We start from the raw sequence: 25777 nt of genomic DNA on the forward strand, positions 1-25777 counted from the left end.
AGAGGTTACCAAGAACCCAATGGCCATTCCAGCTGAGCTCCTGAGTGGAGACGGTAGAAACATCCAGATGGCTAACCATCACTGTAACACTCCACTGATCTGGGCTTTGTGACAGAGTGGTTGGGCGGAAGCCTCTCCTCAGTAAAACTAACATTAAAAGCCTGCTTGGAATTTGCAAAAAGGCACCTAAAGGACTATCAGACTGTTAGAAACAAGATTCTGTGGTCTAATCAAACCAAGTATAGTATCATGTCTGAAGGAAACCAGGAACCACTAAGCACCTGTGCAATACTTTTCCAATGGTGTTGCATGGTTGTATTAGCATCATGTTGTAGTGTTTTAGCAGCAGGGGCTAGAAGACTAGACATGGTTGAGGGAAAGCTGTACAGAGCAAAGTACAGAGAGATCTCATAATGAAAACCAGCCTCAGAGCACACTGCACCTCAGAATGAGCCAGAGATTCACCTTCTAACAAGACAACAACCCTAAGCACAAAGCAAACAACAGAGGCTTATGAACAACTCTAGAAATTTCCTTGAGTGGCCTAGCTAAAGCCCAGACTTGAACTCAATCGAACATCTCTGGAGAGACCTGAAAATAGAAATTTAAGTGAACTATCTAATTGTTCCCACCCACTTTTAAGCCAAATTCACTCATGGTTGTCACCAGACCTATATTTTATACATCTGGCTCAGCGAGATGACGGCTCAGGCAGTCTAGGTAACACTTAAAGTCACAATGCCAGTCAGCAGGATTAATTGAATATGCCCTTTCATTTATTTATTTATTTTTTCCATATTTAAAAATCAAAAGTCTCCTCTAATAAGTCACATTGTTGTCTATTAGATTGTCGTCCATTTCGTTTCACTCTACTGTCTCCAGTGCTTTACCCAAGCAGACTCTTGGTCTATAAAGATGCCTGTTTTTGTTTTTAGGTTTTCATGCTCGATACTCAGTGTTCACCTAAAACACCAAACAGCAAGGAAGGCTTCGAGCATGCCCAGTCATGTGTTCTTATTATTGAATTGCCTGGTAATCAGAAATCAAACGGCCACACCCAGAAAAGGTAGGTTGCTATCTTACATATTGCTCAGTGTAGCTGCTTTGTGTTTATCTCACACTTTTAGCATTCGTCTCCACACATTTTATTAGAAAAGGGACTTTAGCAGTAGTAGACACCGTAAATCCCCACTCAGCTATCTATGCTCAAGTAAACAGATTTAATCCTTTTGTCAGAGTTAGATTTATTCTTAAGTTCTGGGATGCACTTGGCTGCTGTCCTGCTGCTATATCTTTCTTGTGGCACGGTGACCAGAACTACAGACAGTACTCCTGATGTGGTCTCACTAGTGCATTACATAGTCGGAGTATAACATTTCCTTACTTTATATTCAACAGTTTTTATGATATAATCTAAAAACTTTAAACACTTCTGCACCCCATTCCATCCTTACAATTTTCTACAGAGCCACTATAGTAAGCAACCTGACCAGCTGCATCACTATATGGTACAGGAATTGTAATGTGTCAGACCTCAAGATCTTCCAGCATATTGTGGAGAAACTTTCTTGGGTTTTCTCTGCCATCCAGCTGGGACATTTTCAAAAAAAGTTACTTGCAATGCCAACAACGTTGTGGATGACCTCCCATCACTCCCACAAATTCTTTGCTAATCTGCCATCTGGCAGAAGGTATCAGAGTACCCAAACCAGCTCTACCAGACTTTGCAACAGCTTCTGTTCCTCCAGGCTGCTAGACAACTGAACAGGCTTCTGCCTCCAAATTCTAATCAAGCTTAAATCACTGCCCAGCCTCTACTATTATTGCTGTCTGTCTCTGTCTGAACATCTTGTGATGCTCAAAATGGATGTTTGGTTTCAGGAACTGCTGCTACTCAACCTGTCTTCTCTTTCCTCATGTTCAACATGTATGAATGGTACAAATGTCCCATCCTTTGTATTGCATATTGACAGTGTGAAAGCTGCACATTATTCAATTCCTTAATTTTGCATATTTATAGATTTACTTGTATTTATAATCCCCCTAGCATGTACTGTAGCCCACCCTACAGTATCTATATAAGACATGTTTTTATGTTGCATGGTGGTCCAGGGGACCAATATTTCAGATCAAGGTACTGCCCATGTACAGTATAAATGATATGACAATAAAGTTCGCTTGGAAATGAACATTGCTTAGAGCAACGTTTCCAAACCTGTGGCTTGCAGCTGACCCTAGACCAAAGCCCACCCCTCCTTAACCCCTTCGCTCCAACAATCACACTCTATTCACATCAGCATCATTGCAGGTGGATCGCGGCCAATTGCGGACAACCTCCATAACCCCAGCTCTGATAATTGTGCACGATTTACCAAGAAGGAAAAGCAGTGACGATCACTCTTTGGGGATCGTGCGGGAACTTTGACGGTCATGCTTGATTCACTGAGAGGGACCACTCCACTTCCTGGTTGTTCACCCTAAATTCATGAGGGTCAACCCCCACCCCCGATGTGTCACATAAAATTAATGGGGGGGGGCAGAACAAATAAGCACTCTTAAATGAACATTTGATTCTGAGTGCTATACTGTGCTATACTAAGGTAGTGAAATGCCTGTTTAATAATACAAGCTTAATGGTTAGTCCATCTATTTTGATTGTGTCATGCATTTATAAACCTCTCTTTTTTGGATGACATGACCAACAGACATAAACCACTCGGTTTACTATCTAATGCTGGCCACTTGCCTTAGTTTATAGGACATTCTTGTCCTTTTGTAGATACAGGTTGATGATATGCCTGAGCAAGGACACAGACACTAGATGGACGGACAGATTTCTTATCGCTTTATGTATACACAGTATAATAGCTGTGCTCCTTGTCTGAGACAGGTTGAAATACAAATAATCAATGCAAACATTGCCAGTGCACCACACAATGCATATATTTGTTACATGCCTTTTGGTATAGGATTCGTGAATCCATCCATCCTTCCATCCTCTTCTGCTTATCCGAGGTCGGGTCGTGGGGGCAGCAGCTTAAGCAGAGAGGCCCGGACTTCCCTCTCTCCGGCCACTTCTTCCAGCTCTTCCGGGAGAATCCCAAGGCGTTCCCAGGCCAGCCGGGAGACATAGTCCCTCCAGCATGTCTTGGGTCTTCCCCGGGGCCTCCTCCCGGTTGGACGTGCCTGGAACACCTCACCAGGGAGGCGTCCAGGAGGCATCCTGATCAGATGCCCGAGCCACCTCATCTGACTCCTCTCGATGCGGAGGAGCAGCGGCTCTACTCTGAGCCCCTCCCGGGTGACTGAGCTTCTCACCCTATCTTTAAGGGAAAGCCCAGACACCCTGCGGAGGAAACTCATTTCAGCCGCTTGTATTCGCGATCTCGTTCTTTCGGTCACTACCCATAGCTCATGACCATAGGTGAGGGTAGGAGTAGATCGACTGGTAAATTGAGAGCTTTGCCTTACGGCTCAGCTCCTTTTTCACCACGACAGACCGATGCAGAGTCCGCATCACTGCGGATGCTGCACCGATCCGCCTGTCATCTCACGCTCCATTCTTCCCTCACTCGTGAACAAGACCCCGAGATACTTGAACTCCTCCACTTGGGGCAGGATCTCTCCCCCAACCCTGAGAGGGCACTCCACCCTTTTCCGGCTGAGGACCATGCTCTCGGATTTGGAGGTGCTGATTCTCATCCCAGCCGCTTCACACTCAGCTGCGAACCGATCCAGAGAGCTGAAGATCACGGCCTGATGAAGCAAACAGGACAACATCATCTGCAAAAGCAGTGACCCAATCCTGAGTCCACCAAACCGACCCCTTCAACACCCTGGCTGCCCTAGAAATTCTGTCCATAAAAGTTATGAACAGAATCGGTGACAAAGGGCAGCCCTGGCGGAGTCCAACTCTCACTGGAAACGGGCTCGACTTACTGCCGGCAATGCGGACCAAGCTCTGACACGGTTGTACAGAGACCGAACAGCTCTTATCAGGGGTCCGGTACCCCATACTCCCGAGCACCCCCACAGGATTCCCGAGGGACACGGTCGAATGCCTTTTCCAAGTCCACAAAACACATGTAGACCGGTCGGGCAAACTCCCATGCACCCTCCAGGACTCTGCTAAGGGTGAAGAGCTGGTCCACTGTTCCGCGACCAGGACTAAAACCACACTGTTCCTCCTGAATCCGAGGTTCACTATCCGGGACCCTCCTCTCCAGAACCCCGAATAGACTTTTCCAGGGAGGCTGAGGAGTGTGATCCCTCTATAGTTGGAACACACCCTCCGGTCCCCTTTTAAAGAGGGGACCACCACCCCGTCTGCCAATCCAGAGGCACTGTCCCGATGTCCATGCGATGTTGCAGAGGCGTGTCAACCAAGACAGTCCTACAACATCCAGAGCCTTAAGGAACTCCGGCGTATCTCATCCACCCCGGGCCCTGCCACCAAGGAGTTTTTGACCACCTCGGTGACTTCAGTCCCAGAGATGGGAGAGCCCACCTCAGAGTCCCCAGGCTCTGCTTCCTCATTGGAAGGCATGTTAGTGGGATTGAGGAGGTCTTGAAGTACTCCTCCCACCGACCCATAGCGTCGAGTCGAGGTCAGCAGCGCACCATCCCCACCATATACGGTGTTGACACTGCACTGCTTCCCCCTCCTGAGACGCCGGACGGTGGACCAGAATCTCCTGAAGCCGTCTGAAAGTCGTTCTCCATGGCCTCTCCAAACTCCTCCCATGCCCGAGTTTTGCCTCAGCAACAACCGGCCGCGTTCGCTTGGCCTGCCGGTACCTATCAGCTGCCTCCAGAGACCCACAGGACAAAAAGTCCTATAGGACTCCTTCTTCAGCTTGACGGCATCCCTCACCGGTGTCCACCAACGGGTTCGGGATTGCCGCCACGACAGGCACCGACCACCTTGCGGCCACAGCTCCGGTCAGCCGCCTCAACAATAGAGGCACGGAACATGGCCCATTCGACTCAATGTCCCCACCTCCCTCGGGGCGTGGTTGAAGTTCTGCGGAGGTGGGAGTTGAAGCTACTTCTGACAGGGGACTCTGCCAGCCGTTCCCAGCAGACCCTCACAACACGCTTTGGGCCTACCAGGTCTGACCGCATCTTCCCCACCATCGAAGCCAACTCACCACCAGGTGGTGATCAGTTGACAGCTCGCCCCTCTCTTCACCCGAGTGTCCAAGACATATGGCGCAAGTCCGGCGACACGACCACAAAGTCGATCATCGACCTGAGGCCTAGGGTGTCCTGGTGCCAAGTGCACATATGAACACCCTTATGCTTGAACATGGTGTTCGTTATGGACAATCCGTGATGAGCACAGAAGTCCAATAACAAAACACCGCCGGGTTCAGATCGGGGCCATTCCTCCCAATCACGCCCTTCCAGGTCTCACTGTCATTGCCCACATGAGCATTGAAGTCTCCCAGCAAAACAGGGAATCCCAGAAGGTATGCCCTCTAGCAACCCTCCAGAGACTCCAAAAGGGTGGATACTCCAAACTGCTGTTCGGTGCATACGCACAAACAACAGTCAGGACCCTTCCCCACCCAAGGCGGAGGGAGGCCACCCTCTCGCCCACCGGGTAAACCCCAATGCACAGGCTCCGAGTCGGGGGCAATAAGTATGCCCACACCTGCTCGGCGCCTCTCACCGGGGGCAACTCCAGAGTGGTAGAGAGTCCAGCCCCTCTCAAGGAGATTGGTTCCAGAGTCCAAGCTGTGCGTGGAGGTGAGTCCGACTATATCTAGCGGAACCTCTCGACCTCGCGCACTGGCTCAGGCTCCTTCCCCTTCAGAGAGGTGACATTCCACGTCCCAAGAGCCAGTTTCTGTAGCCAGGATCAGACCGCCAAGGTCCCGCCCTCGCCACCACCCAACTCACACTGCACCCAACCTCCTTGGCCCCTCCCATAGGTGGTGAGCCCATGGGGAAGACCCACGTTACCTCTTCGGGCTGTGCCCGGCGAGCCCCATGGGTGCAGGCCCGGCCACCAGGCGCGCCATCGAGCCCCTCCTCCAGTCCTGGCTCCAGAGGGGGGCCCGGTGACCCGCGTCCGGGCAAGGGAAAACGTCGTCCAAGGTTTTTATTCTTCATCAGAGGTTTGTTGAACCGCTCTTTGTCTCATCCCTCACCTAGGAAAAGTTTGCCTTGGGTGACCCTACCAGGCATAAAGCCCCAGACAACATAGCTCCTAGGATCATTGGGACACGCAAACCCCTCCACCACGATAAGGTGACGGTTCAAGGAGGGGTGAAAGCAGAGATAATGTTTGTGATGTGTCATGTATTGGAATGACAGAGACATACCAACTGGATGGACACACAGTTACTTATTAAAGTGGATAAAGATGTGGGTATGTGCAATTCCCTATCCAGGATTAATCTCACCTGTGCCAATTGTGGCTGGGTTAGGTTCTAACATGATTCTAAAATGAAAAGTGCAGGTGTGAAAGAGGAACAGCTGAGTTAAATTCAAGGATTGAGGGATCACCTGTGAATAAACTGCCTTTTATTACGTATTGTTCCTTTCCAAGGGGAATTACAAGTACAAATCTATATTTAATTATTATACAGGCAGAATACATGACATTCTAGGATCACATAGTGTGTTATTGGAAGTAATGGGACCAACAACCTTAATTATTTGAAATTCAACCCCTTAACCACTAGGCCACACCATTTTAGTGTGAACCAAACAACATCATGGCCCTTCAGAATCAGGGCCCCCCCGTTAACCAACACCCTTCTTAATGTGACATGCAGAGGAACAGTTAAAACTGATCTGCACAACATGGATGGGTGAGTCTCGTATTCTGTAGGTCTCGAGTATAAGTCTGAATGACTGAAGCTAAGATTACAGACATCCCTGCTGTGCTCACATTTGTGGTTTCTTTAGAGGCTGAGATTATGAAAGATTAGTCATCCATCAAAATGAATGGAATGAGAATTTTAATATTTTTTAATTTTCATGCAAAATTAATAATCCTTCTAAATCTTTGAGGACAGGAGGGATATTACTGAAAGATTACATTGTGCACTTCACTGTTTTTTTATTCTGTTGTTGATCTTTTTCCTTTTCATGCTGGGCTCTACTCAGGAAAGTTGGGTAAGGTACACTGGTATAAACACCACATTTTTAAGGAAATTTCTTAAGATATAGGACAATAATGCACATATGTCCTGTTTGCTACTTTTATTTTTGAGTATTAAAGGAAATCAAATTGCATTCCTTAATGTGTTTATTTGTTTATCCTCCTCTTGGGTGTTTCTTATGTTTACCAGTTTCAATGGCCTGTTTATTCTGGCCAGGATTGCATAATGTACCTTTTATTTTCTTTTTAACCTTGCATATTTATTGTCCATACTATATTGTTACAATACCACCTAATATGCATGCAGCTTTTTTATTTTTATTTACTTATACATTTAATTGACGTGACACTTTATTAAGTACACCTGCTTGAGTGTTAAATTTTATGAAGGCATCGTATTTGTGGCAAAAGAGAGTACAAATGGATTGAATGGTCTTGCAAAATTGGCAAAGCTAACCATTTAAGAATTCTATTTAAGGATGACACCTTTGGAGATCCCCATGCGCCTTGCATTGTAATCGTGGTTGTACTCACAATTCTTTGTTAGACAAAACCTTTATAGTGTATTAGTATTCAAAAGCAGAATCACAAAGCCACTTCAGGATGGGAAGAATTTCTTTATCTGACACGCATGGCCAGTCAACCAGTACCATGAAATAGATGACTGAATTACAGCATTTGATTACACTGTTTAAATATACTCTTAATTACAGAAATACAACATTAGTTTCAGTTCTCATGCCCTTGCAAGTTACTGATAAACAGACCCTCGGAGTCAGAATTCTGCTACATGTTCTCAATACTTAACCTTGTAGAGAAGCAGCAGTGGGATAGGGTCACAGATCAAGTGGCTTTAATTGAAAGAGGGCTAAAGGCAAAAGTTTACAGATAACAAGAATGTAGGACAACCAATATAATCAATATATAATCAAATAGTAAAATCACATTTAATAGTAAAAATCAGCTCTAACATTAGCATATAGAGTGCCTTCCATAATGTTTGGGACAAAGACACATTTTTCCTTGATGTATCCCTCTGCTCCAAACAATTCAGACTACCAATATGGAGAAGTGATTCTTTTTTGACCAACCTAGTTGAGTCATGTGCCACCAGTTGAGACTGAGGATAACTGAGAGGCCAGTTTTCTGGTAGGTGCACCCAATCAAGTGGACACGCAATGTTTTTTAGCATGCAAAAAAGTATAGTTATATTCTTTACGCATCTCTGTCTTAATACACAGTAAATGAATATCTTAATTTTATTAATCACCTGTTTTCTCATCTTATGTTCACAGAATACCATTTAGAACAATAGTAGTCAGCTTGCTTTCGCACCAGGTGTTGCTTCAGAACCTTTATGACATTCTTTTAGAAGAATTTGTGAAAGGCCCTTCTCAGGTGGAAGGCCAGGAGAAGACTACCCCTCTACTGGAAACAAAGCCAGCAGGGTTCCTGAGATACATCTCAATGCAAAACCTGGCCATAATATTTGACTTGTTGTTGGATTCCTATAGAACAGCTAGTGATTTTGACACAAGACCAGGCCTGAAGTACCTGCTTATGAAGGTGTCAGGAGTTTGTGGAGCAGCAAATCTCTATCGGCAGTCTGCCATGAGTTTTAATATTTACTTTCAGGCCCTCGTCTGTGCAACCTTAACCAACCAAGAGAACATCACCGCTGATCAAGTTAAAAAAATACTTTATGAGGAAGAAGAAGGCAGTACAGACTCTTCACAGCAGTGCTCCTCAGAAGATGAAGACATTTTTGAAGAAACTGCTCAGGTCAGCCCTCCAAGAGGCAAAGAAAAGCGCCAATGGAGAGCCACAATCCCCTCCCTAAGCATCCAGCCGATTAGCAATGCTGATTGGGCTTGGTTGGTCAAACGTCTCCACAAACTTTGCATGGACCTTTGTAAAAACTACATCCAGATGCACCTTGACCTAGAGAGCAACATGGATGAACCGCCTGTTCTGAAAGGCGATCCTCTGTTCTTCTTGCCACTTTTTCCTTCGGAAACGTCTACCCCCTCTACCGGGGGTCTCTCGAGCAAAGGAACCCCATCAGAAGAACTTGGACGAAGCCAAGTTGGTGAGACACCTGGGGAGGAAACACCAAGCACAGGCCCCTGTCTGACACCACTGAGCCAGAAAGGAGAAAAGAGAGAACAGGGCAAAAAGAAGGAGTGGTGGGAGAGTGCTGGAAATAAACTGTATACCATTGCAACAGACAAGACTATCACTAAGCTCATGATCGAGTATAAAAAGAGAAAGCAGCAGCACAACCTGACTACTTTTGTGAAAGAGACAAAGATGGACAAGAAAGGGGATGGCATCAACCTACGAGGTCCAGATTCTCCGAGACCCCAAAGACCTCAACATCTGGTGGATCAAGGGACAATGAGACATTCCTTCAGTGCTGGTCCAGAGGTTCTGAGGCAGGAGAAACGCCCCCGCTCTGGTTCAACAGCTAGCTCCCATAATATATCTTTAAGAGATGCTGAAGCCCAGATACAGGTAAGATATAACCACACATTCCAACCATTTTTTTTCTTCAGAACTCATGTAACCCAAATTTTAGAGTTCCAGGGCCATTCTCGAGTAGCACTGGGCACAGTGTGTCAGGGCACACTCACTCGCAATATCACCACACTCACTTACACCCTGCCAAGTTAGAGTCTTAAGTTGACCTAACATTCACATATTTGGGATATGGAAGTAGAACTGGTGTAGATAGAGGAGAAGAGAACCCATGCAGATATGGTGAGAACATGCAATCTAAATACCATCAGTGACCATGCAGTGCTTGTTTATAAGAAAAGGCTACAAGCCAGTAACCAGTAAGGTAGCTTTTCTTTTTCTAAATGATTTTAGAGTGGGGAGATGGTGTTAACACTGCTATGGTTTCAGAGTAATGACAATTGCTTCTAAAAACCAGGGGTTTCATTTCTAAAGCTTGCGTCCGCACAAAAAAACAGCTTGAAATGTACATATGCAACCTCTCGCGCCAACATCAGGATTTATAAAAGAAAACTTGACGGGTAAACATGCGTATGTTTATGGCAACTCTGACCCATGAGTAAGCAACATTTCAGAGAAATTTGAAAATGTTGACACCCTTGCTCAAGTAGATAAATGTAGCCAAACCAGTTAAATGGCGACTTGTATGCATTATTATAATATTACAATTGTAATATAATAACAGCTCAGTGATATGAATTATAATATGTTAATGTGTCAAAGCATATTACACCTGCCTGTTGTCTTATCTCAGAGAACTGGCCAACATGTCAGGAATATCTGAGCCAAACTTCACTCCATCATGCCTGCTGTGTTGCAAGTTATTAGCTTACTGAGGAAGCATAACATTCAGTTTTCGTATGGTATGGCTGCACGTACATAAAATATATTTTTTCCTCCATAAAAACTTAATTAGCAGCGTCTCTGGTTGTCTGAACATAATCAGATCATTTTACTTCATTCCTATTGCATAAGGGCATCTCACAAGAATGAAGCTGCTTTTGTTAAACTTAAGCTGTTACATTATATTAACATACAAGTTGTGGAGTTTAGGTGGCACCCAACACAGACAGGCTCTGACACAATTATACAATAAACAATAGAATTTATTGTGGGAAACTCTTCGCTGGTAAGTATTTCCCATCACAGCCACAATACAGTACAAAGCACACAACAACTTTCTCTTTATCTTCCCCTTTATGTCTCTGTCATGGTCACAGTCTCCATTCTCCCATGCAAGCATTATCCTCATTCCTTCGGACTCTGGCTCTGGCTCTTTGAGCAGTGGCTGGCAGCTTCTTTTATATTGTCCCCAGAAGTACTTTCAGTGTTACGAAGTCTTGGCCCGGGAGCACTTCCGAGTAAGGCTTGAGCCGCATGAAGTAGGGCTCCCCAGTCCCGGCATCACCTACAGAACCCAACTGTGCTGAGTCGAAGAACATGTCACATAATGCCCTGTGGAAATCCAGGGCATTGCTAAATCCCAGGGGGGCTGCCATCTAGCAGTCCAGTGGAGACAATGCCCTATATATGCTGTCAACCCATATCCTTCCTTCCTTGAGGTAATCCTGGGGATGCCAGCCATCTCTCACAGAGTCTTATGTAATGCCAAGATAAGGCTGATAAACATCACGTCTCCGTGGCCTAGGTCAATCCAAACTAACTTTCAGATATTGGAAACATACGTTTTTCCCAGACCCTCAAAACAGAGAGGAGAGGTGCTATAATACTGCACATGGTCATTCGTACTCAGGCAGATGCTGTTGAATGGTGGAGTCTCCACACATCAGGCTATTCTACCAGCCAGTGTACACATGCAGCATTGTGATTGCATATGTATGCAATCGATTAGCATCGAGGTGTGTTCACGAATGCCCATTTCTATAATGATTTATAAAGGTTAGGTTGCTGAGAAATTTATGTACACCAGGTTTTATAAATCTGATTTGTTTTTTTGCTTTTTTTTTGGTGTATGCATTTTCCTGTTTTTTCTGTTTGACATGCGTATATTTTCACAATCAAATCTACGGCAAGTTTTATAAATGAGGTTCCTGGTGTAAATATGAAATTTCAGAAATACCATGAATTCAAAAAATATTTGGAATCTATCACTTCCTTTATAATGGTTTTCATTATAAAATGGGATCTGGATTTTTTCTTAATTTATATAAGAAACTTTAGAACACAGTTTTACATGACAAATGCATAAATAGTGAAGAAATAACTTTGACTTGAATAATACCATACTTATATTAACTATATATATATTTTAACTTAAGTTTCTTGTGATTTCAGGCCTGGACCAATATGGTTTTAACCATGCTAAACCAAATCCAGCTGCTTCCGGACCCCACCTTCATTGCTCTACAGCCAGCTGTGTTTCCATGCATCAGTCAGCTGACGTGTCACGTGACGGACAACGAGGTTCGCCAAGCTGTGAGAGAGTGGCTGGGAAGGCTGGGCAGAGTCTATGAGATTATTGTCTGAGGGTCATTTAGAGTGACTTGGAGAAAAGATGACCAAGAAGCCAAGCTGCATTTTTGTTCCTTTTGTGATGAGCTGTACTCTTGTCGAGCTGTGTAACTACACAAGGTATAGATGGTGTATTTTTATCATCATCCTACTGAACTTTTGAAATTTGTGTTGAACCTCAAAAATGAGTAAAATTTCATAAGCCATAGATGGCCTGCATATACTTAAGAGACATTATTTATCTTTTTAATTTATGCTCGCTAGCTCGTTTTGCACCATATTTGCAGCTGGACCCGCAGTGTTTTACTGGCCGTGTCCATTCTTTTCAGGTATGATGTGGAAAAGAAATGTGTGTGCCACCTGAAACACCCCTTGATGCTAAACCTGTCAGTGCCAGTGTTTCTACGCTGATTGTAGAGCGGCGCATTTTATAATCAAACAAATGGCTCACTTGTACTAATTGATGCCCAGAAGCAGTGTAGGCTTTGGTGATGTCACATTCTTGCATCTGCGTCCTACTCCAGTCTTCTTTGTCATAGGCCTGCTTGAGCTGGCACACTGTTCACCAGTGTCCTTAATTCCAGTGTGCCAGACTGTCTTGTGTGGACATTAATTTTAAGTATACCTGCCAGCCTCCATCTTTTAACGTGATTATTTTATTTGTGTAACATGCATGCAGTTTAAGCAATGAATATGCTATAATTACTAAAACAGTGATTATGGTGTGGGGATCATTTGTAGTTTCAGCAATATTGACTGTTAGATACCTGCATTTTATGTTCAAAAAAAAAATAATAAATCAGAAGACAGATCTATTAAATCTCCTCCCCATTGTGGCATTAAATATTCATGTATGTTAAAGTGCTTTTAAAATCTAATATTTCAAATCCTTCACCCTGAAAAAGATACTGGCCAGTCAGGGATCATGGAAGAGTTGCTTGATGTCTGTTCTATAGGTGACTTAAAAAATGTTAAAAGTACTTTGAACGTGTACTTTAGTGTCTACTTCATCTTACTAAATTTTCATATCAGTATGCATGTGTGAGTATGGACAAAAATGAATATTCCACCCCAAAATAATATTGTTTTAATACTTCAAGGTGGGTGTCGACAATAGTCGACACATAAAGAATTGAGGGTTAACCACCAGGAAAAATCACCTAAAATGTATTATATAGTTCCATTCACTAGATGGCAGCAAAGACAATGAATCGCCACTCATTTTCATTACAGCATGGCGTCAAATGCCAGCAGCCGCTCTTGTCAAAAGAAGTCCCTTGATAGAGAGGTGTTGTGTGTTGTTGATGACTCGGATTCTGCACTGTCAGATGAGGATTTTGACCTGTCGGAGGAGAGTGACAATGAGAGTGCTGAAAAGCTGTTTTGTTAGTTTTATGTTTTTCACAAATAACAATATGTTACTTTCCCAGTAGTATTTGTAGTGATGGTCAAGAAAAATGTTTAATCACATGTTTTCATATAGATCAGAGATAATCATTTTGATACAATGGGTACCAGCGAAGACCAACGGTAAACATCCAGAAACAACATTAAGCAACAAAAGTGAAGCATGTTCACACAATTTTGAGATTTTCATTGGTCAGGAGCCCTGTCTTGAATTTCAAAACTCAAAATTGCTTCACTGCGTCGTAGCAATGACAGAACTTCAATTCCCAGCAGCATCAGGATCGCCGTGTAATGAGGTAGCTTCAACTGTTCACTCCGGGGCTGCTGGGAGAAAGAAAACAAGGTGCTGAAGTTCAAAGGAACACTGAAGGGATTAGCATGATTGTCTTTGGTGTAATGCTATAGCTCCCACTACTGCAACAAACCATTCATTTTGAATGACAATTACTCACACCTTAAAAATTTCAAGTTTTTCAGGAATCTTATCCTGTGCCGGGTTTGTTCTTGTGATTTCATCTGGTTTGGAAGTCATCATTCACTGAGCACACACCATCCATTACAACTCATCATTGAACATTTAGAATCACAGTAGGACTCTATTACATCTCTTTCAGAAGGTTGTTTGAATTTTATCCATTCTTCCATAACATCTGTGAAATTGGACTGTGTTTGTGAGTTTTTACTGTTCATCATCAACTGGCATTGTTTAATTGGTCCGTTGTCACTGTCGCAGTTTATTATGGCGGTTTTCTGCATGTGTGTTTTTTTTTTTTGTTATTTATTCAATACATTCTTTTTAATTTATTTAAATGAACACTTTGTTACTGGTGGGTGAGTTTGGATGTGTTCCTGGTGTCCCCTAAATAAAAATTACAGCTGCTACAACAACTCACTTTTGTGCACTACTCTTGTTTTCCTAAAGTATCGGACACTATTTTATCAAATCACACAGCATTTTGGATATTCGGAGCATACATCTGAAAAATTGACGTGTGTATTATGCAACAGGACTAGCCTGAGATGTTTTGATGGAAGTTTTAACCTTGTTTGCTGCTGTTTAGCATTGAGCCCTCCTAGGTCCTATTGGAGCCCATTGTGTTAGAAACTTTGTTTTCCATAAAAACATGAGATTGATTTTTTTTTTTCTTTGTCATTATTATAAATGAAACAGGGTAAATAACAGATTAAAAAAAAAGTATCAATTTTGGGTGGAGTATAAGACTTGGTTATATACAGTGCAGGACTATGAATGGCGTTCTGTATGTGACGCTGGCAATATCACTGTCCAGTGCAAAAATGTTAAAAGCAAAAAATATTAAAAACATTTTGTCGAAGCCCTCTGTAAAATAAATATTGACCAAAAATTGTGAATTAAAATTCTACCTGTTAACAAAATGGAGCTGCAGTAGACCACCCTGTCAGTGATGCTCAGGGTAGCTCATCAGCTTCAAGGAAATGAACAGAATCATGTGACCCTTTTGTTAGGAAGGAACTCAATCTGCGCGATAATGTGTGAGGTAGTGGAGGAAAATCACTGGAAAATTGTGTGCGTAAAGATGTACTTTTACTTGTTTTTTTTTAACTTTAAAATGAGTATGCTGCATTAATGACAATTGACTGCACGTAATTTAAAAATTGGGTGCGCACAATGTTTGCTAAAATGCGTTTCCCATCCTCACCCTTCACAAACATTACAGGACAAGAGAACATTTGATTTCTCAAATCGGTGCCTGTAGACAGCATCAACAAATTGATTTACAAAACTAAACATTCAATTCATCCAACTACAGATATTGCACTGGATGACTCCAAAGAACAAGTCACATCGGTCAAAACTGGAATTGCTATGAAAAATGAGTGCAAAAGATCCAAATCAGACATATCGTTATACGGCAAAAGTTTGGATTTGAATCCATGAACTCAGATGAGGAAATAACTTTGAAGGTGAACTTTTATCCCAATGTGACATTATTGGCACTTCACAGTCGCAGAGGACACACCCTTAACAACATTGCTGTCCTGACAATGGGAGCTCAGAATGATCCCACTGGTAAATAATCAAAATTGTAGCTAAAACAACCCAAATGAAAATACAAAACCATAACTAAGCCATAAGGCGAGAAACTAATGTCATCACCAGAATCCTTGAGGTGGATCACACAAGAAGAGCAATAAAAAAATTATATGAATGAAAATGCCTTTAGTGCAGCAATGACAGGATGGGGTTTTATTCAGAGATAAACTCTAACAAAGAAGCTCATTGTCTATGGAAATGTGCATGAGAAGACAAAGGTAGATGTTGTTTCTTGTGTTAAATAGTGGTTCTCATTTTCTCCACTCGTTTGACCTCAGAAGCAGTCTTTTTGACGTTCACCCCTACGATTCCCAGCAATATGTTGTAAATTCCATGGAAGTTGGTCAGAAGAGCCAAGTGATTTGCCCATTTTCAGAGGATACCTGCTGTTCTCTTTACCACTTCATTTTTTTCTAAGCATTTTAAAAATGCCCTAATTTGACTGTTCCAATACTTTAACACAGAAAATAATTACTGGCAGAAAAGAAGACCAGCAGCCAACTATATGAATGAGGAAAAGCCCAATACGAATTACTTCACTGGCATCTCTTATGGTTCCTTGCAGCCCATGGACCATCCTGAATTTTCTAGTTTTTATTAACTGGGTTATTTTGAGCAACGCATCGCAGGGAGTTGATCTGATCTTAAAAGTTTTAAATAAGTCATTGAGTCTTAGCTGTTCTCTGCTAGACAAGAAGCTTTTGTGTTTTCAGTCATCTTGGCACGTGAGATGAGATTTCTAAGAAGTGCAGGACTTTTCATAGTCCAGCCCAGATATTTCTCCATTGTGCCATTCACAATCCTTGTGCCGCTCTGCTCAGATTTCCAACTTGAAGGTCACATAAATCCCAGAGATTTAGCCCCTGAAAGCTCAATACTAGAAAAAATGAAATAGCCTTGGATTCTCAGATTGTAAGAGCAAAATCAGGACCAGCACTGTCATGATAGTTTTTAAATTTTTATTAATTTTTTTCCAGCCTTGAAGCATTTTGAGGGTTATATAGGTCAAGTAATTTAATGCTCTGTCATGTTTTTTTTAATTTAGGATATGATCCTTAATTTTGAAATATATCTTCCCAAGGTGCTGTTTTGTTTTTAGTATCGTACCGCCATTTTTCCGCTGTTAATAATGCAGGATTGGCAAGTTGTTGCTGGACAAGACATTCAGGACCATGTGACTCATGGCAGTGTATAGGTCAGTATCATACGCTGCTTTATTGTCTAAGGTATGTGACTAATTTAAAACTTAAAACTCTAGTACCTTTGTTTTTAAATCTCCCTGGCTACAACTTGTTTTCTGTTCTTCGATTTTGACTTTGGCAACGTGAAATATTCGGGTTTTTGAAGCTCCCACTACGATTATATCTCACATCCTGGACACTCATTTCTTTGAATCTCATCCTCCCAAGTTTCCACTTTAGCTCATTATTATTACTGTTACATTCCATCTCCTGATAGTTAGAACCAGTGCTTATTTTGTAAACAGAAAGGTGGTGGTACACGTATGTTGCATTTGGATCACGTCTCAGGTACTGCAAAGGTGTATAGATAGAGGCCAAGAGACCTAGCACTACATGTTTTGTTTATTTGATGAAATATAACCTTTAAAATTTGAAATTGACAAATCGTCAAGTGTACCGTACTGCATAATATTGTGTTTGACAGTTTAAAATTACAAACACAGAATTTCCAAAATTGAATATCAACTGCAAGTTAATCACGAATGCTGCATTCTACATAAAAGTTGTTATGCAGTCTTGCAAAACAATAAAAGCTTAAATTGAGTGTTTTAAAGAAAATTCTCAACTTTTTTTCACGTTTTCATCAAATGCAGTCTTTCTGATTCGCTCTTTGCTTTGAGTGTCAATGGCTGATCATCGTCCTCGTAACAGCCATAAATTAACGTATCTTGTAAGATCGAAGCGTGTGAGTGCGGGGCCAAACAATCGTATGAAGAGAAGTGCGGAGACAGTGCTTATCAGTAACAAGGCCTACTTGATGAAACCGGAGTACAACTAAGACTGCACACAATTCTTTATAGAATCATTTAATATGTAGTCGATGCCACGACCAGTTATCATGGCTAGAGTACCATCATAAAAAAAAAAAGCCCTGGTTAGAATTGCTGTTGCCCTGTGCAGGCATTACAGATATGTTAAGAAATGCTTGTTTTTGGCATCTCCCCCATCTTTGCTAGGCATACACTTAATCAAAATGCAATCCGTACTGAGAAACAACCTTCATAATACAATACTCCGACGACAGGGTGCCTCCTCAAAACAGTAGATACATTAACACACAAATATTATTTTTGGAAACTTTGTGGGGAAAAAAGGTTTGGGATTAGCTTAAATTCAATAACTTTATGTTCACACCACAAGCTCTCAGTTAGGACTTTTTACTCAGATCAGATTGTCCTATCTTGACGGTTCACATTCATAAGTACTAGTGACCTGTATCGAACAGTAAAATGAACACATCTGTCCTCCAAAACAGCACACATGCACACATTGATATATTTGTTTCCAAGTTATCTGCATCACCAACAACAAAAAACTTCATATTTATGAGACGATTCGTGGTATTAAAACTGACATAATGGATGTGCTAGTAGCTAGTTTATGCATCGCATTTCCATCCGCATGGTGGCAAACAGCTCATCATGCTGGACGGTATTAGAGCAAGATGGCTAGATTGTGCTTTTTGCACAGGTATTCCTAACACTGCTGCACCATGAGATGTGTGGGTACGAGAAAAGAGCCATCAATGGTGGGACCATGACAATCGTCACAGCTGTAGCTCTCCTCCATTGTTGTTTTGCCACGCTGCCTGTGCTGGCTGATGATGACAGCGCTAGGTTCCTGCATATAGGCATAGTTCTGATCTGACGGTTCTCATTCATGTTGTATGGCCACAGATCAGATACGTATCTGATCCAGGACCACATGTTAAAGTGACTCTGATTTGTAAAGATCGGATTTTTGTGTCAACACAGCCCTGAAGACACCAGATTTGTGCCACAATAAGGGACAAAAACGGATCTGAGTCATTTTAGCTTGGTGACCGTAATCGTAAGACACAACACACGCATTACAAACAAAACAAATGTGTAAATTCTTCACCATTTCTTTTTGGGCCCAAACATTTTTTTTTTCAGTTTTGCAATTGTGAAATTGAATGCAAAATGTAACTTAACTCTAGCTTCTAACACACACTTTTGTAAATGCCTTGGCAGTTTTAAGCTCTCATTTGCACCTGAGCATGCTTCATTTTTCAGAGAGAGCATTTTCTGGAAATGAGTTATTTCACAATATTTTGCATGTGTTTGGGATGTTGTGAGCTTGCAGTCACTCAGTCACTAGTGGGTCTATGGGCTGCCGTCGGAGGGGTGGGAGTTGCTATTGATTCTAATGGAAGAGGGTCGCTGCTCTGATCCCCCATCGTTCTAATGAATGCACTTAATTCACCAAGGGGAGTGCACTTAAATGGGAAAAAGTGGGTTCTGACACCAAAAAGGGTGAGAAACATTGGATTACGTGATGTAAACAATATGGGATTTTCTCATGGATTTTTGAGAAAGTTTACTGTTGGCCTCCATAGACACCAATAAACTTTATCTTCATTCTGCATGAAAATGTGAAATTAACAAATTTCTCGACCGTTACTACAAAGTACGTAAATAGGGCAAGTTAGATATAAAAAAAGTGTCATTGGGTTGAGTATCCCTTTGAGGTTGATCCTGTATGCATCTTGGGAAATGTTCTCAGACCATTTGAAGAGCTGAGTTGCAAAATCAGCTAAGTACAGGAGACAACTTTTTGTGAAAAGGAGAAAAATTATTTTTAAGTATTTGAAATGATATTTTTAAAATTCATTTTGCAGAATGTTGGTTGTTAAATTACTGAAGGTCAATTGCTGGACATCTCAGAAATCTGAATATTTTAAATTTTTGTAAAAAATAGGAAAAAAACATACTTAGCAGGTTTTGACGCTAAATCAATGCTATTCCATAAACCTATAAGTAGAAACTTTCATCAAAAGTGCTCTGGATCTTGAAATATTTTTATTATATAACAAAAGAAATTCAGAGCTTTTAGTCTCTAAACTATTTAGCTAAAAAGTAATGCTAAAAGTCATGAATTCCTGTTAAGCATTGTTGAAGTAGTAAATTAAACAAGTTATAAGCAATCTCTAGAATGTCAATATTCTACATCATCTTCATCGTATATTTCAGTATCACTGTCTGTCATTGGTTTAGTGTTTTTGTTGGCTGTTCCAATGACTGGGAGGTAGAACTCTTTAACTTTTTCTGATTGCGGATTGTCCATATTGACTCCCACTTTGCTAAGCAACATTTCAACATCCTTTGCTTTTACTGGATTAACACAACAATTCAGTGGAAGTGGGTCAGCTGACAATTTTTTATTTTGCTGCCACGTTTCACAATACTGTGACTGCAAAATCGCCCGAATACGTGGTCTTTATGTTTATGTTAGTTCTCGTTATTTCCACCACTCGAACTTTTGTCAAGTGAAATGGGAGCTTTTTTTTTGCAGACTTTTGCAGTTGCAGACTTGTAGTTAAGCACCTGCCAGTCTGTTCCTAAAACTCTGAGTATGGCATTTTGAGATGATTGGCTGGTGTACTTAGCAGCTTTTGGAACTAAGCTGGTTATGTATTTAACAGGTTTTGGAACTCACATCAAAATTTATAGCACTATATTTTGGTACTTAGCAGGTTTTGAAGCCCACTTCAACTCCAAGCACATAGCCGACCCTTTGATGAGTCAGAACCATGCTTCACCTAAAGTTCGCCAAAAAATGTACTTAGCAGGTTTTGGAACTCACCCCTTCATTTTTAGTGAAGCGTGACATAATATTTATGCATTGTAGTTGCCTGTATGGCATTTTGAAACCATCACATTTAATGGCTTCATTTAGTATTAACAATCTGAAAATGGAGAAAATTAGAAGTATTAAACATTTAAAGTAATGATAGACCACAGAAGACGGGTCAAAAGTTTATCCATGTCAAACAAAAAAGGCTTTACACCAAAACAACAAGTATTACAAAAGTGCCACGAACACATCCATTGATTTGACATTTAATCTGAACCCAGCCTGTAGTGTGGTGGACAAATGGGAAGATGTCAAGTGCACATGGTCGCCATGATGGTGGCTCATAAAACTTCCAGTTTAGCTGATTTATTCTTACGGCACTCTACATGGATGAAGGTACAAAGACGCCATGTCAGCCAGTGACAGAGGCAGCCTGTTAAAGCACATCGACGGGAATGTGAAATGTTGAAAACACGACCGTATTATTTATCTATTTAAAATGCATGCGCCACAGACTCCACTATATAACACTGCCCCCTTCTGGCTCCAAAATAATCAGTCGTGGGCCACTGAACTGAACCAGTTGCCACTGATGTGCCAATTTCATCAGTTTGTAGAATTGAATTCATCCATGAATAACCGTTTCATTGTTCTTTCCCTAAATTTTGTAATAAATAAATAAAGGAGGTTTTTCTTGTGCATCAAAATCATGCATACGTTATTTATTTCTCCATGTCAAATTCATTTTATTTCTCTATTCCATGGTTGTGTAGAAGGTATCTGTGTAAACTGCAAGGATCCCCAATAGCAGGTTCTTTCAGCAGCTTTTACTAATGAAAATGTGACATTATTTAATTCTATGGTTGTGTCTTCTGCATTTACATTCACTAATGCAAAGGAAGTCCATCATAAAGTGTTGCATTTAGGGAATCGAAAGATCAGAAGTTTGTTTGAATGTAAAATTAGGGCTTGAACGATTGCTGCTGCAGTATAAAATCTGAAATATTTAACTTCATCAGCAAGAAGTCTCTTCATAAATTCCATTTTGCAATTTTATTTTTGTATTTTCTTCTGAGACAGACTTTTATATGCTGTGTGCAAATTCCATTGTAACTCATACCATGTGTCATAAAGTGCCATTAGTGTAATATACAATGGAAACCGCATTTCATTCTTATTGTACTTCAAAATGCAATTCACGTTTGATAATATGTTGTTTAAAATTTCATTTCTGAAATAGTTCTGTTGTACATAAGATTGTCTATTTCTAATTTAACGTTTTTGCGAATTGGGATGAGAGTTGCTCAGTTGGATCTCAGATGGGATTTGAAAGATGTACTGGCTAAATATTAGCCTGCCCTTAAAACAAATGTGATTTTGAAGCTTTGGCTTGGGACACTCAGCATATGTGCATGTGTGTTTTGTTTTTACTATTAGCACAATTAAGCTTTATAAACAAAACTGAATATTAATAACAAACATTATCAGTTAAATGTGTTAGTATCATCTGCATGTTAATATGTCACTTCTTGAAACAAATTATTTGAATATAATGTTCTGGATTGACCAACATAGCAATTTCTAATAGTAGTTTTATGTTAAAATGTTCATTATTGCAAAAAGACAATTTCCCCTCTGTGATTAACAAAATATATCAAATCAAATCAAATTTCAGTGTGTTCTTTTATAGCACTTTCTCAGGCTATGTCCACACTACAACACTTTCGTTTAAAAACACAGACTATTGTCTGTGTTTTCCCCTTTCGTCCAGACCACCCCAACATTTTGAACTCCCGAGCCATCATCAAGGCTTTGTGCAATGTGTATGCGTGAAAACACAGACTCTAATCGTTCTGATTGGTTTGTGCTTATTACACAGCCCTATCCCTGATTGGTTCCTGCTCATTGCCGCATCTCATTCCCTGATTGGTCGCCCTTCACAGAAGATAAACATATTCCAACATGGGATGCTTTCCATGGCGCTTACCTGTATGCATTTAAGTTATGTTTTGTAAAGTTTGAGTGCTGCTTACATGTGCCAAAGGGGAATAATTTACTAGTCGCTACAGTTGTGTGATAAATCTGGCAACTCCGTATTACACCTTACCAGAAGAAGGGGCCTGAGCTGCCCTCGAACACTTGAATATTGTAATTTACTCAGTTAGCCAATAAAAAGTTGCTTCACTTCTTGTTACATCCGTAAATATCTAGCTAGCACAGTGCATCACTTCACAATCACAGGCCATGTTTGGGCCGTTGTAAGGACACATCTGAGTGCTTTAACTTGACCTGTGTATTGTATAGCGCAAGGTAACATGAAACTTTTTTCTTGTAGTGGCCAGTGATGTTACCATTCATTCTGGGATTTTTCCACCAATGCATGAATGCCAAGTGCAGGCAAATGTCTACATCTTATGCGTTTTGAGTCTTTTTTTATACTTTCGTAAACAATGTGAAAGCACTAGTGTGAATGGAAATCAATTTAATTGTAAAATTCAGTTTTTAAATTAAAAATGCAGTACTGTGGACATAGCCTCAGACAACATGATACAGGCAGCTATGCAAATGGTTCAATAAAGTTAACTCTTTTCACTCTGTGACATTTCTGTGGCGTTTCCCCAGTTGTTGAACAATTTTTTACAAAATTTTTCAACTAGGCTGGTGACTAGATAAGAAAGAGACTGCGTAGACAAGGTTCCGTAACTGCCTTTTTGGGGGAATTACAATAATAGTATAAAATAGATATTTTTACTTTTTTTGTCATTTTCAATATGACTTGAAAGAATACTCCACCCAAAAATATTTTTTTATATGTTACTTACTCTGTGTAGTCGGTAGTGATGGCTAAGAAAAATGTTTAAATTCACGTTTTCATGCAGAACAGATATAACAAAATTTCTTACATACCAGGCATCTATGGTGACGACCAACTCTGGACAATAGCAAACAATTTTAAAAACACCTATGAAAAAATTCTTACTGTCAAATCACCTAGCCATATACTCATAGTGTCTCACATGCATGTATTTGCATTTTAAAAAAAAAAACATTTCCATAAAACAATCTTGTGACTGAAAATGTAACGAACTTAGACACAGACGAGCATTTGAATTGAAGAGCTGCTTTCTTTTATTGGCTAACTGCATAGATTACAATACTTACACCTTTGAGGCAGGTAAGGTGTATTACAGAAACTGGAGTTACATAGGTTTCAATACGTGTCAGAAAAGAAACATAATTTAATGGCAATTAAAGATATCATTTCGGTTCACTTCTCATTGCATCCATAAATGTCTAACATGGTACATCACTTTACTTCTACCAACACGCCTCCTGATGTTATATTTATATACATAGCAGTGAGCCAGACGTGTTTAGGACGTTGTAAAAATACAACTGAATGATCTAACTTGACATGTGTAATATGGGGCACAAGTCACATTTTCTTTATGGACGTTTTTGATACAGTTTGCTGTTGTCCAGCATTGCTCACCACAGATGCCTAATATGTAAGAAACTTTATCTCCATCTGAAATTAAATCATGTTGTCGTCCATCACTAAAAACCATATGGGGTAATTAACATATAAAAAAGTACAGGTTTTGAGTGCACTACAGTAAAACGTTGTTTACAGAATCCTCTCACTGCGATGTTTTGGTACAACAAAACCAACTTCTGACCATTGCTAAACTTGTGCAGCGTTGATCAGGTCTTGTGTAACGTACTGTCTGAATAACACGCTGTGTGTATATTACGCACAGTGAGCTGCGTCCCAACAGTTTGTTATGTGCTTTGATATATTTAATCGATTTTATAGCAAATTTCACAGGTCATAGAAAAGTGAAGAAGGTTAGTTTCAATGTTATTTTAAGTAATGATTCTTTTTGTTTTATTTGTTTGCCATGTCAGAATAACGAAAGAGAAAAGCAGTTTCACCAGAAATGAAGTTAAAGATTATTAAGCACATAGAGGCTGGAGAAAATGTAGCAGTATCTATGGGATTGGTACAGTCAACTCAAAAAACAATCAGACAAAATTAAAAAGTCCATAAAAAATGGGCCCACTGTCAGGGGCCACCATGCTAGGACATATCCAACACTCAGTTGTTAACTTGACCCCCTAGTATTTCATGTACTGTGGATGGACCAGCAGCGAATGAGACACACAACAGCAAAGGTTGAAGGTGTCCAAAACTGTAAAGTGCAAATTTATTACAACATAAAAATACCCAAGTTACATTAAATATTCAATTAGTAAATGTTCAAAACAATGCATAAAAAGTGAAAACACTTCAAAATCCCAAGCAGTATCTCTCTTAGTGTTCTTTTGTTCCTCCAGACCCCTAATGAAGCATTCTTAAAGTCAGCCTGCAACTACATCATTTATATCGCTACCTATTATGACAAAAAACATAAGCAATGAATTACTTGCCCTGTTTACTTTATTCAGGTGCCAAATCTTCATTGTCCTGGCTGACCACAGCGCCTCACTCATCTCCATAGCACTCTCATAAAGAAGCAACCCTGACGCCATTCGCCCCTGAACTTCCAGCGCTTCCAGCTCCTTCACTGCCACCTCATGTCGGTACCCATGGTGAGCTCTCTGCCACCTCAATTCCATATCCACAGAGATTTAACAGGATCTTCTCCATTGCCACCTATCAAATGCAACTCCATAAAAATCCATGCTGCTCAGAGATCACTCAATCCACTCGATCTTTCACCATTCCTCATTCCACGATCACCAAAAACTGACTTCCTTTCCTTCCCCTGCCCAGTCATTTTATCCTTGAACATGCAGGCGTTGCCTCAAGTGATTCCTGGTGCAGCTAATGAGGAGTGACTGCCCTGATCACTGGATCGCAGGTGCCTCTGCTTAACCTGCACTTCCTCCGTTCACTGAGCAGCACCATCTCCTTCAATTGCGTCCACCGTTTTAAAATGTCCTTGTAACACGGAGTGTCATAGTCACAGCATCAAAATGAACCCACACAAGAAGTGCCATGAGAGAAGAAATAGAGAGAATGCTATCACGACAATATATGCCTCTGCCTCAAGAGATAATTCAACAAAGAGCATTATGTTTGTTTAACCCATATATACTGTTATGAAATGAAACAAAAATCCAAACAATCAACAGTAGATGAAGATTTAAAAAAAAATAATATTCTTTGCTTCATTCCGAAAAAATGTTTGTTTTTGTTCATTGTGTACATGTATTGTTATCGCAGTTTAATTTTAACTCTGAAAATGAAGTTTCTCTTAACAAAGTAGCTTCTGGGAACGTATCTAGTTTGTTAAGCGAGGTATTACTGCATTTCTTTAAACACTTCTGGAAAACACCACTTTGTGATTC

At 40.8% G+C, this 25777-nt stretch overlaps 1 protein-coding gene across 3 annotated transcripts in view; it reads left to right on the plus strand.

Moving 5' to 3' along the window:
* arfgef3 (ARFGEF family member 3) overlaps positions 1–17693 on the plus strand; it is a 191655-nt gene extending 173962 nt beyond the window's left edge. For 2 of the 3 annotated variants that reach the window (XM_039738234.1, XM_039738236.1), the window contains 3 exons: positions 936–1066; positions 8410–9628; positions 11927–17693. In XM_039738234.1, the coding sequence (XP_039594168.1) occupies positions 936–1066; positions 8410–9628; positions 11927–12118 (1542 nt within the window). In that variant the 3' untranslated portion in view covers positions 12119–17693. Of the gene's footprint in view, positions 1–935; positions 1067–7119; positions 7129–8409; positions 9629–11926 lie in introns of all 3 variants that reach the window. The other variant, XM_039738235.1, reaches the window with a different exon arrangement.
* The last annotated feature ends 8084 nt before the right edge of the window (positions 17694–25777 follow it).

The sequence above is a fragment of the Polypterus senegalus genome, chromosome 16 (genome assembly GCF_016835505.1).
Source record: "Polypterus senegalus isolate Bchr_013 chromosome 16, ASM1683550v1, whole genome shotgun sequence".
Taxonomy (NCBI): domain Eukaryota; kingdom Metazoa; phylum Chordata; class Cladistia; order Polypteriformes; family Polypteridae; genus Polypterus; species Polypterus senegalus.